At 50.4% G+C, this 15114-nt stretch overlaps 1 protein-coding gene across 4 annotated transcripts; it reads right to left on the reverse strand.

The window, feature by feature from the left end:
- Positions 1–706: 706 nt before the first annotated feature.
- LOC122234141 lies at positions 707–10628 on the reverse strand. Of its 4 annotated transcripts, none has more exons than XM_042969451.1 (6): positions 10492–10628; positions 7026–7166; positions 5247–5378; positions 3425–3589; positions 3012–3158; positions 707–1524 (listed from the first exon to the last, which is right to left on the reverse strand). In XM_042969451.1, the coding sequence occupies exons 1-6, from the start codon at positions 10547–10549 to the stop codon at positions 1292–1294; spliced, it is 876 nt and encodes a 291-aa protein (XP_042825385.1). In that variant the 5' UTR covers positions 10550–10628; the 3' UTR covers positions 707–1291. The 4 variants fall into 4 exon arrangements, with proteins under 4 accessions (XP_042825385.1, XP_042825387.1, XP_042825386.1 ...); XM_042969453.1 differs by having other exon boundaries at positions 7026–7146; positions 10492–10531; XM_042969452.1 differs by lacking the exon at positions 10492–10628 and adding an exon at positions 7603–7773.
- Between the last annotated feature and the right edge of the window lie 4486 nt (positions 10629–15114).

Raw genomic sequence — 15114 nt, forward strand, 5'->3', positions numbered from 1 at the left:
ACTATGCACCCTCAGTGTCTAGAACTGGGCTTGATGTGTATCGCCTGTGATCAATAAATATTTGTCCAATTCATGCCGTGCGAATGCTTTGAGTTCTTTTTGTTGGACTTTGTATTACGTTCAGCCAAAAGCAAATGGTTCCTGCCCTCCCCCCACCCCCATCTTCACCTCACAGCTAAATCCTTTGGGTCCAATGCTTGCTCTAAAATGACACTCACGGGGCACCTGGGGGGGCTCAGTCAGTTAAGCCTCCCACTTCTGCTCAGGTCATGACCTTGCAGTTCACAAGTTCAAGCCCCGAGTTGGACTCTGGGCTGACAGCCCAGAGCCTGGAGCCTGCTTCAGATTCTGTGTCTCCTTCTCTCTCTGCTCCTCCTCTACTCACACTCTCTCTCTCAAAAAGAAAGAAACATTAAAAAAGAAAGAAATGCAGATTCTCAGGTCCTACTCCAGATTACATTTAGATAAGATGTAAAATAAAAAATAAAATAAAATAAAATAAAATAAAATAAAATAAAATAAAATAAAAACACTCACTCCAGACTGAGCATTTGCTCTCACGCCCACCTTGGCTGCTAGACATGGTCATCTGCAGGTCCCCTCAGGTCCCAGAATCCCCAGAGGAGAGAGAGTAGACCACATCAAGGCCCTGTTTGAGGCTTCGGAAGTCAGAAGAAGGAAACCCAAGCCACTTGGTATTGTGGGATGCGGTTCATTCAGATTTGGTTACAGAGGGGAGGCTGAACCCAGATAGAAGAGGGCCCCTGGTGGGGATAGAATGGGCTGCTGTACAAGCCTGGGAAGGGGGTGTATTTGGTCCTGAAGCCCCATCTTGGCTGCCCAGGACTTTGCTAAACCCTAAAGAGGAAGACAGAAGGGGCTGTTTCCCAATGTTCAGGAAAACAGACACAGCCCTAGTCTGAGGGAATGGCCAGGTGTTGGAGACCCCCTAGTTTGAGGAAAGAGGCTTAGTCTTTGCCCCCCCCCCCCCATATGAAGATTGTGTGTCCGCGGAGGCCTCTCTAGTCTGAGGTCTGAGAAGTACAGCCTAGTAGGAGGGAGGAGCTACATCCTTTGGGACCCTGGTGTTAAGAAAGAGGACTTGCCCTGGGGAAGCCCTTAGCCTGAGGGAGGAGGCTCAGTCCTTCTGACTTTTCTCACCAGAAGCTTCCAGGCCTAGAAACGGGGAAGGGGAGGGGAGCCAGGGCGCCCTCTAGCGAGGTGGGAAGCAAGCGGGGTCGAGCGGCTGCGGGGCGAGGGTGGTGGAGGGTTAGGGTGGAGGCGGGACTGCTCAGGAGAGGGCCAGGAAGCCCAGGGCCACCAGCAGCACGGACCGGGCGAGGCGGAGGCCAGGCGGCGCGCCAGAGGGGCACTCGGATTCCAGGATGGCGCGCCGGGTGGTGCTGCAGTGGGGCTGGTGGGCCAGCCGGTGGCCGGGGAACGTCAGCAGCGCCTTGGCGGTGGCGTCGGGGACCCCGCACAGGTTTTGGGAGCCGCAGCCGCGCAGGGTCACGTTCTGGCTGCCTGCGGGGACGCGGGTGAGGACGCAGGTGAGGATGAGCGGGCAGGTGTCCTCCGTGCCCACGTGCGCCTGCCACCGCGAGCCACCCCGGCCACCCCCCTCCCGTCCCCGCGCCCGGGCTTCCGGGCTCCCAGAATAAGCCCACTTCCCTGCAACTCCCTCCAGCCCCGTGGGATCTGCCTGCGTCGCCAGGGTTTCCTAAAAGACCAGACTGTCACATCCGACAGGACACATGGCAGCGGGCCAGCCCTGAGGGATGACAGACCCTCGGATCCATGTCTTTGGGGAAAACTCACCGGAAATGTTGGGATCCTCAACCTGGGGTCTGGTCAGGGCTGTGCCTTTCATTGTTATTCTTTTTTTTTTTTTTTTTCATTTTTAAAAATTATTTTAAGTTTATTGATTTATTTTGAGAGAGAAAGAGAGAGAGAGAGCGAGTGGGCATGCAGGCAGAGAGAGAGAGAGGAAGAGAGAGAGTCCCAAGCAGGCTCTGCACTGTCAGCACAGAGCCAGATGCGGGGCTGGAACCCACAAACTGAGATCATGACCTGAGCGGAAATCAAAGGTCCGCCGCTCAACTGACTGAGCCCCCCAGGGGCCCCATTAAGTCTTTCTCTTTTAAAGAAATGTCTGGAGGGGCACCCGGGTGGCTCGGTGGGTTGAGCATGGGACTTCGGCTCAGGTCATGAGCTCACGGTTCAGTGCGTGAGTGACACGTTAGCCTCCCAGCACAGTCTGTATTTTGTCTCAGGGTGCCCTGAACTGGAGTATATTTCCTCACAGAGAGCCATGATGGTCTTAGATTCACTGAAATGCCGTATATAGCGCTTACTATCTCGAATTTTCAATCCAGTAGCCACTAGCCCCATATGGCTGTTGAGCGCTAGACATGTGGCCGGTCTGAACCGAAACGTGCTGTGAATATAAAATCCACACCAGATTCCAAAGGCTTAGTAGCCAAAAAAAAAAAAAAAAGAATGTAACCTGTTTCATTTATAATTTCTTACATCGATCGCATCGCGTGTTGCAATGACAGCTGTTGAATACGTGGGGTACACAAAAAATATTACCAAATTAATGTCATCTCCGACTCGTTACTTTTTAATGTGGCTACTCAGAAAATTTAAATGCTGCACGTGGCTTACCCCGTATTCCTTTTGGACAGCACTCATCCAGAAGTCTCATGGATTATCTTATTTAATTCCCACAACAGTCTTCTTTAAAAGTTTATTTATTTTTGAGAGAGAGAGCTCGTACGTGCGGCCCGGAGGATCCCAAGCAGGCTCCCGCTGCCAGCAGCGAGCCCGAGGCGGGGCTCCCACCCACGAGCTGAGCCGTGAGAGCATGAGCCGAGCCACCCAGGTGCCCCTAATTCCCACAGCAGTCTTATAAGTTAGAGACCCCAAACCCAAGCAATGCCCGAATCCAAAACCTGTGCACTCAGGCTTACTCACGGGCACACGCATGCACGTACACACGTGTATATTACCTTCTATAGACAGCAGATCCAGCTGGACACACTCAGTCTCCCCGACGGGACACTGCACGTAGAAGGAGGAATTGCAGGGCCCCGGGTGGCCGTTAGGACATGTAGGACACAGGAACCCGCTCAGGGGGTGTGAGGCTGGCACCCCTTCTGTAAAGGGGAGGCTGACAGTCAGGACCTCCAGGAGCCTCTGTGCACTTAGGCTCTCCCACAGGGGAATGACCTTATTGACATTTGCCCAACTAGCTGGGGTCAGGGTGACTTCAGGCAGCCCGGCTGCGGAACTGGGCGTTGGGGGGGGGGGGGGAAGGTGCTCCCGCCTGCCTGCCTTCCTCGACTCAGGACAAACTCTCCTCCAGAGCACCCCACCACTTCCGTGGCCACCCCCTGACTGCTTTCCGGTGGCGGCGGCATACCGGGAGGAGTGAGTGCTTGGCAGTTGCCTTGGCAACAGGTGGAGTTGATCTGGAAGCCAAAGTCCACGCTGGAGGTGAAGGCAGAGACCGAGCTGCCAAATAGGCAGTCCCTGAGGGCCACACAGGAGCCGCTTCTCCAGACGACAGAGTCACCTTTCCCTAAGGCTGAGAGATGTGGGGGGCAGGCTTACGGGAAAGGCCACCATAAGCCACGCCCTCACTGGAAGCTCCCAAATCCCTCTGGGTGCCATTGTTGGCATTCACTTCGCCTGACGGTCCGCCCTAATACGCTCAAAGCCTGTCACCGGTCGTCAAGACACACGGCTCAAAAGCCTTCCTTCCTCCGCCTTGTCCAGTTAGGGCTCCAATGATCAGGACGTCTCTGTACCTGTGATGTCTCCCAACCTGTCTATGAGAACCTCGCGGGCTTAGCCAGAAAGTTCTCAAGGATCTTGGAACTGTTCACGTGGTACACTACCCTTACCAACCCCAGTTACGTAGCTAAAAGACAGAGAAAAGCAGGTTTCCAGTTCAACGCCCCTTCCCAATGACCGAAGGGTCTAGTTTTTCCCTTTATGGGGCAGACGGACAGGGGCCTTAGCAGGCTCCTTGCCCAGAATCTTGACGTAGAAACCAAGATGGCTGCAACGGTCTCTCCCACCCCACATGCATCTCTGTATCTTCACTTACCACTCCCACATCAAGAGGTGGAATCCGTTTCCTCACCCCTTAACCCGGAGCTGGCCTTGCGACTTGCTCTGATCAATAGACCCGTGGCAGGAGCGACACTATGTCAGTTCTGGGCTCCTCTCTTACGAAGCCTGTGGCTTCTACCTCTTCCTTCTTGGAAGCCAGCCACCATATTGGAAAGCGGCTCAGCAAGGCTACTGACTGATGATAGACCACACGGACAGAGGCCCCGGAAAGCAGGAGGCCGTACTGAACATTCCAGCCCCAGCCGGGTTCCCAGCGGAATGCAGCCACAGGGGGAACCTCACCCCTTGGAGGAGGAGACCTGCCCAGCTGTGTCTCATGAACCCACAGAATAGTGAGAAGTAATAAATCATGGGGTTTTTTTAGCCACAACGCGTTTTTTCATTGCGCCCTCCCCACCCCCCCCCCCAAAAAAACCCACATAATAAAAAATGTACCCTCCTAGGCATTTGTAAATGTACTGTGAGTGGTATTAACTATATTTACATTGTTAGGTAACAGGTCTCTAGAACGCTTTCATTTTGCAATACTAAAAACTAGCACCATTCTGTTATTTTGACTACTCTAGGGTGTCCCTTATAAGAGGAGTCATACTGTATTTGTCCTTTTGTGTCTCGTTAAGCCACTCCATCTGAAGCTGATTTGTTATTCAGCAATAAGTACCTATAACAAATGTGGCATCGCATCTTTTTTTTTAACATTTTATTTACTTAAAAATTTGTATTAATGTTTATTTATTTTTGAGACAGAGAGACAGGGACAGAGCATGAGCAGGGAAGAGACAGAGAGAGACAGAGACACAGAATCCAAAGCAGTCTTCAGGTTCTGAGCTGGAAGCCCAGAGCCTGACACAGGGCTCGAACTCACGGAGCGTGAGATCATGACCTGAACTGAAGTCGGACGCTTAACCCACTGAGCCACCCAGGCCCCCCCTGTGTGACATCACATCTTAAATTCACATACTCTGCTGCAACCAGCCTCTGTCCTCCACCGCCAGGAAAAGGCCGCCAGGGCCGGAGTCAGGGCGGCGAACACGGAGGGCAAGGAGAGATCTTGGTGAGCCTCGTTTCTGCCACCCCCACTCAATCCTGTCTCCGGGGACACTCACCTAGGATGCCTGCTGTCTGAAGGCAGTAGTTCCGATCTGCTGGGCAGAGGACAGCGTCACAAGTATTGAGTCCTGAGCAGGTGACACAGACAGTGACCCCGTCCGTGGTCAGAGATGTGTTTGCAGGGGGACCTAGGGAGAAAGGAAGATGAGCAGGCTGGAGAGCAACCTGTGCGTGCGTGTGTGTGTGTATTTCTGGGCACATCAGCGTATGCGCACCTCTACAATGATGTAGTTTGTGTGCCCAAGCCTGTTTCCCTGTGTACACACGGGGCTGTGTGTGCCTGTGTTGAACTCTGTTTGTTTTGGAACCGTTGGCAGAGGGTGGGGACGTTTGTGTGTGGCATCCCTGTGGGAGAAGGTGTCTACATCTCTGCGTGAACAGAGCACATGTTTACGTGTATATATAAAAGGCTGATTTTGTGGGTCTGGATGTGTCTGTGTTCCCAGCAAGGTTTAGGGTGCTTGGATATATATCTGGAGTACAGATGTGAATGTCTGTGAATGTTAGAGTGCTTCGGCACGTCTGTGTATATTTTGTACTTTCGTATATTTGTGTGTTGATGCCTGTCCACACACCCGGATCTGACAACTGACGAGCCCCCCTGCATGGATCTGTTACACGTCCAGAGGGACTGTATATGCAAAAATTCCATGTCTTGTGTTCCAGTTGTTGGCTAGCCTACTTAGTCCTTTCTCCTTCCATATTTTTTCAAAGTTTATTTATTTTTGAGAGAGAGAGAGAGAGAGAAACAGAGCACAAGCAAGGGAGGGGCAGAGAGAGAGGGGGACACAGAATCCGAAGCAGCTCCAGGCTCTGAGCTGTCAGCACAGAGCCCAACGATGCGGGGCTCGAACTCAGGAACCGTGAGATCATGACCTGAGCTGAAGTCGGATGCTCAACCGACTGAGCCGCCCAGGCACCCCTCTCCTTCCATATTGTAAATTTTGAGCTCCTGGGTCTTTTTCTTTTCTCTATCGTGATCATTCGTTGAACCCACTGTTTAATTTTTTAAAGTAAAACTCCCCCAGGGGCGCCTGGGTGGCTCAGTCAGTTCAGTGGCCGACTCCTTTTTCGGCTCAGGTCATGATCTCACGGTTGGTGGGAGTGAGCCCTTCGTCAAGCTCCACACTGAGCGTGGAACCTGCTTAAGATTGAGGCTTCCACATCCCTGGAGCCGAGGGAAGGCCGCTCTACCCACATTTGAAAATTGCCTCTCTCTCCTCTGAACCGTCTGTGATTCTGTTCTGTTGTCTCACTTAAAAAAAGCTGTTGCCCTGGTCAGTGCTCTCAATTAGCATCTCTCTTTTCTGGAAGACAAAACTTATTGCCCTTGTTCTTTGTTAGGCCAGAAGAAGACTTTTGGCAAACCTGTCTTCTTACACAAGCAAGGAAGTGAAGGAAAGAAAGAAAGAGACTTCTTATTTCAACAGAGTTTGTATCTCTAATCTCATTTACATGACAGGATGCTTGTGTTTAGAAATATGTGCTCCTCTGTACGTGTGTTTGGGGTGCTGGGATACTGATGGAGATGGTTGTGGATGTGTGGGTGTGTGCCAGTTGGATTTTCTGCTTCTAGGAGTGTTAACTGATGTGTAGGTGTGCACGCGTGCGTGTGCACACACGCGCGTCTGCGAGCTTATAAGGGTAACTGCATTCCCTGAGAGCATATTGGGAGGGGGAGGGGATACCCTGGAAACACATAGGATTGGGAAGGGCATGTGGGGTCTAGGAAGGGCAGAGAAAATAGAATCTCAGGAAGTCAGAGTTCAAAGTACCTGGCAGGGTGGGTGTAACCACATAGTTGCATTCAGGCTGGCTGACGAGACGAAATCCAGACGCTTCTGGGCCCAGGGTGGTGTTCACTTGCAGGTGGCAGACATTTGGGGTAGCACAGCCCTTCAGGATTTGGGGACCCCCTGCAGAAACAGGGGGAAGCGGCAGGGGGAGACTCAAAGCCAGAGCCTTCCCACCTTGCTGACTTTCTCTAGGTCTGAAAGTTCCCATCTCTGTTGACAGTTCTATGTGATTCGTTGTCAAATCTGCCTGGTCATTTCGTACAACCTTTTGATGCCTGCTCATTTTTGTGATTCTAAGTTTATTCTTTCAGATATACCACATATGGTTACGTTCTGTAGCTGATCATTACAATAGCTCCTCGTGAGTCGAATCTCGTGTTTGTTGCTTTTGCTCTCACTCATGGTAGCTTGTTCCCTTGTGCATTTTGTGAGCTCTGATTGTGAGCTCATATTTGGTTGATGTTGATCTTGGGGGGGGGGGCGGGGTATCCTGAGGGCTTTTCGGGTGGAGAGGATTTGCCTTTGCTTGTACTGAAAACTAGGAGGTACTACCAACCTGGGATCATTCCAGTCTCCTTCCGAGGTTTCCCGCTTATGTGGAGCTCTAAGAGTCAGCTCCCCAGCCGTGCCACGGACCCAAGACCTAGTCACCCAAAGCAGGGTGTCATCAGCATTTGCTCCCAGGGCCACTCTGCCTTTTATGTTTGCTTACTGCTCTTGCTCTGAATTCCGCTCACATTTTTATTTTGTTTGGGGATCCTTGGACATTTCCCTAACTTCCTATAAGCCCCCCAAAGCATGGAGAAATAATTTTGTACATCTAGTTCGTCTGTAAATAATGGCATACCAAGAGGGATGATAATGGGAACAGGCTATAAGGGGTGTATTGTCCATAGAACATTTATTTATTTATTTATTTATTTATAATTGTTTATTTATTTTTGAGAAGGAGAGAGAGAGTGCAAGCAGGAGAGGGGCAGAGAGAGAGAGGGAGACACAGAATCCGAAGCAGGCTCCAGGCTCTGAGCTGTCAGCACAGAGCCCGACGCCGGACTCGAACCCACGAACCGCGAGATCGTGACCTGAGCTGAAGTTCGATGCTGGGTTGGATGCACTTAAAAACAATAATAAAACTGACTAGGGGAGCCTGGCCGGCTCAGTCTGTAGAGCATGGGACTCTTGATATTGGGGAGCTGAATTTAACCTCCACGGTAGGCGTAGAGCTTACTTAAAAAAAAAATGGGGCACCTGGGTGGCTCGGTTGGTTAAGCATCCGACTCATGATTTCAACTCAGGTCCTGATCTCACAGTTTGTGCGATCAAGCCTTGTGTTGGGCTCTGCACTGACAGTGCGGAGCCTGCTTGGAATTCTCTCTCCCTCTCTTTCTGCCCCTCCCTCGCTCAAGCTCTCTCTCTCTCAAAATAAATAAATAAGCATTTAAAATAATAATTATTATTATTATTATTATGCATTTAAAATAATAATAATAATAATTATTATTATTATTATGATTATTATTATAGTAAAACTGACTAAACATCAATCTGATTCTTTTTATCACCCTATTCCAGCATTTCCAAACAATGGCAGTGATAAAGTACCCCTCCCCCCAGGGCGGACCACTCCCACCACTCATGTCCCCCCTCCCTTACCTCACACCTTCCCAGTATGCCACTGTTTGTAGCAGGAAGACCTTTCAGAGGTCCAGTCTACCAGGAGCAGAAGCCCGGACTGTTCCTTCCTGTCGGTTTGTTTGCCTAATAGTTAGACTATGTTCTATTCTAAGCCTTTTGCTCAAAAAGCCTCTGCTCCAACCGTTTGCAAACGCATAGGGGTGATTTTAAAATACACCTGCAAATTCTTTGACACATCAAGAAGTGAGGGTACTAGGCTTCCTCCTCTTGAAACTGATGAGGGAAACAAAGGCAAGAGAAATGTAGCTTAAATTAAATCTCCTCACAGCTTGTAGCCCACTGATAGACACCTGAAACATGCAATGTGACTTTCCTCAAGGAACTCATGGCTGCCTTAGTGCCTTCATGTTTATATTTTATTAAAAGTAACCTTATCTTGGGGTGCCTGGGTTGCTCAGTCGGTTGAGCACTGACTTTGGCTCAGGTCATGATCTCACAGTTCATGAGTTCAAGCCTGGCATCGGGCTGTGTGCTGACAGCTCGGAGCCTGGAGCCTGCCTCGGATTCTGTGTCTCCCTCTCTCTCTGCTCCTCCCCTGCTCGTGCTCTGTCTCTCTGTCGCTCTCTGTCTCAAAAATAAATAATAATAAACATTAAAAAAAAAAGTAACTTTAACTTAATAGCAGCTAGCCCCTCAAGGTCCTGGAAGCCATGCTTCCAAATTCCTTAGAGACTTACTTTTCTTCTATACCCCTCCCTTCACAAACATAAAAATATAAAATCAGTCACCCCAGTGCAGCTCTTCCTGCCCATGGGTCCTGTCCCCGTGCTTTAATATAATCACCTTTTTGCACCAAAGACGTCTTAAGGATTCTTTCTTAGCCGTTTGCTCAAGAACCACATCAAAACCAGATGGACTTTTGTGATTGTTTGAACGAACAAAGCATGGTAAAATGACATCATGTGACCTCCAAGGCTAGCTCATGTAAAAGTGGGCAGCTGCCATTTTGTTTGCTGGAATACTCGCCCTTAAAGTCTTCAGTCACCATGCAAAGGTGGTGGGAGCCATGATGTGGGGAAGCCCAATCTAACCAACGTGGAGCAACAACATAGAGAGGCCCTAAGATTACATGAAGAGAGAGAGAGAGAGAGAGAGAGATGCCTAACTAGCCCCGGCCCCTGCCCTGTTTGCTGAGCTAGTCAGTACTGAGATCTTCAGCCAGCATATAATGAGCCCTGAGGCGGCCATGCTGTGAGGAAGCCGAGTCTAACCAATGTGGAAAACCCACCCTAGAAAGGCCCAGAGTCTACGTGTGTGAGATGCTCAGCAAACCCCCAGTTGCCCGGTTCCAGCCCCGGCCACACTCTGTGATCCCGTGAGAGACTCAGAGCCATCCAGGTGGGCTTTCCACAATTCCCAACCCACAGAAACTGTAAGAGTTAACAAAATGGGGCGCCTGGGTGGCTCAGTGGTTTAAGCATCTGGCTTTGGCTCAGGTCATGATGATCTCATGGCTCGTGAGTTCAAGCCCCATGTCGGGCTCTATGCTGTCAAAGTTGAGCCTGCTTCAAATCCTCTGTCCCCCCCCCCCGCCCCTCCCCTGCTCTCTCTGTCTCTCTCAAAAATAAATAAACATTAAAAAAAAGAGTTAATAAAATGATGGCTATTATTTTAAGCTGCCACATTTGTGAGCGATTTGCTAATAGCAACAGGTGACCAGAACACCATGCAAATGAACCTCAACACTTGTTTGTGCGTGTCGGAGGCAGGCCCACCACACAAGCGCCTCCAGAAGGGAAGGAACCCTTACCTCCATTCCACGTCCCGTTGAGGGTGAGACACATAGTCTGGTCCCCTGTGCAGTTCATGACCGAAAGGGAGTCACAGGAGGCTGACTTGTCCCCAGAACAGTAGGGACATTGCACTCCGTTGAGCTGGGCTTCGGACCCTGCCTCTGGGAGGAGTGGGTGTGGTTGGTGTGGGGTGAAGGCTGAGAAACACGCCCCCCCCACCCTCCTTCCCCCACCAGCCCTCTGTTCCCGCCACCACCCCCCAACCACAATCCAGAGCATTTCCTCCAAAGTGGGACCAGCCTGGTCTCAGCCACCTCCTTCCAAACCGTGAAGATATACTCTGAAGAGCAGCAGACAGAGCCGAAGGTGGGGCCACCCCACACCGGTGCTTCGTCCTAAAACCTTCGGGCTAGATCCTGTGGGTTCCTTTACTCATTCCACAAACATTTCTTGAGCACCCACTGTGCCAGGCCCCGTTCTGGAGACCCAGTCCTGACCGCGCAGAGAAAAGCCCTCCCTTGAACCCATTTAATTCCAAAAGTGATTAAAAAGTAACCCTGAGGGGCGCCTGGGTGGCTCAGTCGGTTAGCTCTCTGACTCCAGCCCAGGTCATGATCTCACGGTTTGTGAGTTCAAGTCCCGCACGGGGTTCTGTGCTGACAGCTCAGAGCCGGGAGCCTGTTTCGGATCCTGTGTCTCCCTCTCTCTCTCTTCCCTTCCCCCACTCATTCTCTCTCCCTCTCTCTCTCTCAAAATTAAAATAAACTTAAAAAAAAAACTAATCCTGAAAAAAAGATTAATCCTGTTATTTTAGGTTTTAAGATACTGTGTTCTAGCCTCTGGGCTCTTTACCATTTGATCAATTTCAGAGCTTTCTTAGAGGTCTGAAACATTTAAGAGGAAGCTGCTTAAACAGATTTTTTTCCTGAGTCAAAGCTAAGCCATGACTCGTTCTAAATGTGATTTATGTTGCACTATTGGCAAATACTGAAAAGCAGACCAAAGAAAACATGACCACAGAACCGTGTTGGCTAATACGTGGCCCCTGTGCACCTGTAGCTGTTGAGCTCTTGAAATGCGGCCAGTTCCCCTCGTGCACTGTTGGTGGGAACATAAACTGGGGCAGCCACTGTGGAAAACAGTATGGAGGTTCCTCAAAAATTTAAAAGTAGAAATACCATGTGATCCAGCGATTTGACTACTGGGTATTTACCCAAAGAAAGCAAAAACGCTAATTTGAAAAGATAGCGGTACCCCTATGTTTATTGCAGCATTATTTACAAAGGTCAAGATACGGAGACAAGCCAAGTATCCATCCATAGATGAATGGATAAAGAGGGTGTGGCATATATATATGGTTAACAAAGGGGAAATGGGGGTGCCTGGGTGGCTCAGTCAGTTGGGCAACTGACTTGATCTTGGCTCAGGTCATGATCACAGGGTCATGGGATCAAGGCCCACATTGGGCTGTGTGCTAAGCCCGGAGCCTGCTTGGGATTCATTCTCTCTCTCTCTCTCTCTCTCTCTCTCTCTCTCTCTCTCCATCTTCCCCTCTCCCCAGCTTGTGCTCTCTCTCTCCCTCTCTAAAACAAAAAATATATAAATAAATAATAAATAAATTTTTAAAAGGGGGGGTGGGTGGAGGGTGGGCAAAATGGGTGAAGGGGAGTGGAAGATTAAAAAAAAAGAAACGGGGGCACCTGGGTGGCTCAGTTGGTTAAGCGTCCAACTTTGGCTCAGGTCATGATATCAGAGTTTGTGAGTTCAAGTCCCACGTTGGGCTCTGTGCTGACAGCTCAGAGCCTGGAGCCTGCTTCAGATTCTGTGTCTCCCTCTTTCAGCCCCTCCCCTATTCTCACTCTGTCTTTCTCTCTCTCAAAAATAAATAAACGTTAAAAAAAAATGTGGTAGGTTCCCTTTGAGATGTGCTGTGAGTATAAAATAACCCTAGATTTCAGAAGCTTAGTTTGAAAAAATAAAATGCCTCATCAATAATTTTATATTGATTATGTAAAATCAATATGCTTTTTAAATTTTTATTTATTTTTGAGAGAGAGAGCAAGTCGGGGAGAGAGAGAGAGAGAGAGAGAGACAGAATCCGAAGCCAGCTCCAGGCTCCGAGCCGTCCGCATAGAGCCTGATGCGGGGCTCGAACTCATGAACCATGAGATCATGACCTGAGCCAAAGTCAGATAGATGCTTAACTGACTGAGCCACCCAGGCTCCCCATGATTTTTAAAATTCAAAAATCGTTACATGTCGAAATAATATTTTAGACATGCTACCTTAAATGAGATACATTATTAGAATTAATTTCGCCTGGTTTCTTGCACTTTTTCACGTGGCTACTGGCAAAGCTTTCATTCCATCTGTGGTTCCCATTACATTTCTCCTGGGGCTGCTATAGATTGCCCACCAGCAGACAATTACTCCAAGTATTTCAAGACAGTCCCTTTGATCTTTCTCTACACACAGGAATGTTTGTTTAACACAGTTATAATCATAACTGGCATTTACAGGCTGAATGGCGTGCCCACCTCTCAGCTTGGGACGGGCTGTTTTATTTGGGGAGAAGTAACAATTTTTAGGAGGAGTCAAACCCCAGTTGTTTGAAAGTCTGGCTCGTAGTCCCCCCGAGGTGGAGCTGTCCGGGGTCTCCCCGTGGCTACACCTGCCAAATACAAATTCCTTCTTTGGAAAAATAACCAAGCAACAAAGTGATCTTTATCACTGCTCAGAGCCAGGTCTGGAGGAAGGCCAGCGAGGAGGCGCTCACTCTCAAGGGCGCACAAGTGCAGAGTCAGCGCCCGGAAGTAAATGCCTCCTTAAAATTCGCACCCTGGGGCCTCGCTGGCCTCACCCTAGAACCGGGCCCATCGCTACCTGTACATTTCTTGCTCTGCTTGGCTAACCCTCAAGGGGAGCTTCTCTCCTAAGGAGAAATAAAATTCTGGGGCTCCTCTCCAGCTGCCCGATAACTCAGTGAGTACAACTACAATTTCCATAGTGCCTGCTACCTGCCAGCCTTGTGCTCCAAAGCACCCCCTGCAAAGCCTCTTTCACACCCATTTTTCCGGAGGAGAATACTGAGGTCAGCCAGGCAGAGCTGGCCATCAAGGCCAAGTCCCCACAACAACCCATCTGGCGGCCCGACCCCCAAGTGCTGCCAACAAACCTTGTCGGGCGGCCCTGCCGCAGCCGTTTACACAACAGTCTGTGCTGACCCAGAGGCTCGAGTGGGGGCCGTAGGTCAGGGTGTAGACACCTTCTCGGCATTCCGAGACACACGACCCGTTCCTGATGAGGGTCCCATTTTCTAGGGATAGACGTTGAGGAGGGGGAGATTAGGGACTCTCACCGCCCTCCCCGGACCTCTGTCCCCTCTGTAGCAATCCCCAGAGGTCAGTCTGGGACCTCAGCTGGGATTGAAGCCACCCCAGCCCCCCTTCCCCAGCAGCACCGAGCTGAGCGAGTCAAAACTTTGCGACCTTCAGTCCCAGGGTGGTTCTTCCACACCCCTCTCCCCCCACCCCGTGCCCACCCGCCCAGCCCCCGTCTGGTCCCCCACCCAGCTGCATCTGGCCAAACACGCAGGCTTCCTTGGTGGGAGGACAGGTCATCTCGGTGCAGTTTCCCAGCAAAGAGCAGACTGGACACGTCTTGGAGGTCCCTGCGGGGAGAGAGGAGTGATCAGACCCTGTAATTTGAGGAGAGAACACAGGCGTGTGCACACACACAGGGTTCACGAATAGAATTAAGGTGGGGGGGGGGCACCTGGGTGGTTCAGTCGGCTAAGCGTCTGACTCTGGATTTCAGCTCAGGTCGTGACCTCGCGGCTCATGGGTTCGAGCCCCATGCCGGGCTCCGTGCTGACAGTGCAAAGCCTGCTTGCGATTCTCTCTCCCCTGTCTCTCTGCCGCTTGCTCACTATCTCTCTCTCTCTCTCAAAACTAAACAAACTTTCGGGGCGCCTGGGTGGCTCAGTCGGTTAAGCGTCCAACTTCAGCTCAGGTCACGATCTCGCGGTCCGTGAGTTTGAGCCCCGTGTCAGGCTCTGGGCTGACGGCTCAGAGCCTGGAGCTTGCTTCCGATTCTGTGTCTCCCTCTCTCTCTGCCCCTCCCCTGTTCATGCTCTGTCTCTCTCTGTCTCAAAAATAAATAAACGTTAAAAAAAAAAAAAAATGAATGAAACACAGGGGACACCTGCGTGGCTCAGTCGGTTAAGCGTCCGACTTCGGCTCAGGTCAGGATCTCACAGTTTGCAGGTTCGAGCCCTGAGTCAGGCTCTCTCTGCTGTCAGCTCAGACCCTGGAGCCTGCTTCGGATTCTGTGTCTCCCTCTCTCTCTGCCCCTCCCCTGTTCATGCTCTGTCTCTCTCTGTCTCAAAAATAAATAAACGTTAAAAAAACATATAAAAAAAAAACAACTAAATAAACTTTCAAAAAATTGGATTAAGGGCCCGGGGGGCGGGGCGCAGGGAACGGCTGTTGGGAGATCAAGGAACATTTTCCCGGAGGGTGTGTAACTGGCGTTCAGGGCGGCAAAACGGCAAAAAGTTTGGAGGCAGAAATCAGCATCTCCAAGCTGAAGATGCTATTGATGCCCATCTGATCTACCAGTTCTCGCCAGGCAACTCTCTC

This window comes from Panthera tigris, chromosome E2 (assembly GCF_018350195.1).
Source record: "Panthera tigris isolate Pti1 chromosome E2, P.tigris_Pti1_mat1.1, whole genome shotgun sequence".
Lineage (NCBI taxonomy): Eukaryota > Metazoa > Chordata > Mammalia > Carnivora > Felidae > Panthera > Panthera tigris.

What these genes read in the sequence shown, in the direction of transcription:
- LOC122234141 (XM_042969450.1), bottom strand. Translation starts at nt 7,329, where the DNA reads ATGAGCAGGCATCAAAAGGTTGTACGAAATGACCAGGCAGATTTGACA. An exon ending in TCAGACAGCAGGCATCCTAG is followed by an intron (nt 3,590 to 5,246) that starts GTGAGTGTCCCC and finishes CACATCTCTCAG; the next exon opens with CCTTAGGGAAAGGTGACTCT. An exon ending in CCAAGCACTCACTCCTCCCG is followed by an intron (nt 3,159 to 3,424) that starts GTATGCCGCCGC and finishes TCCCCTTTACAG; the next exon opens with AAGGGGTGCCAGCCTCACAC.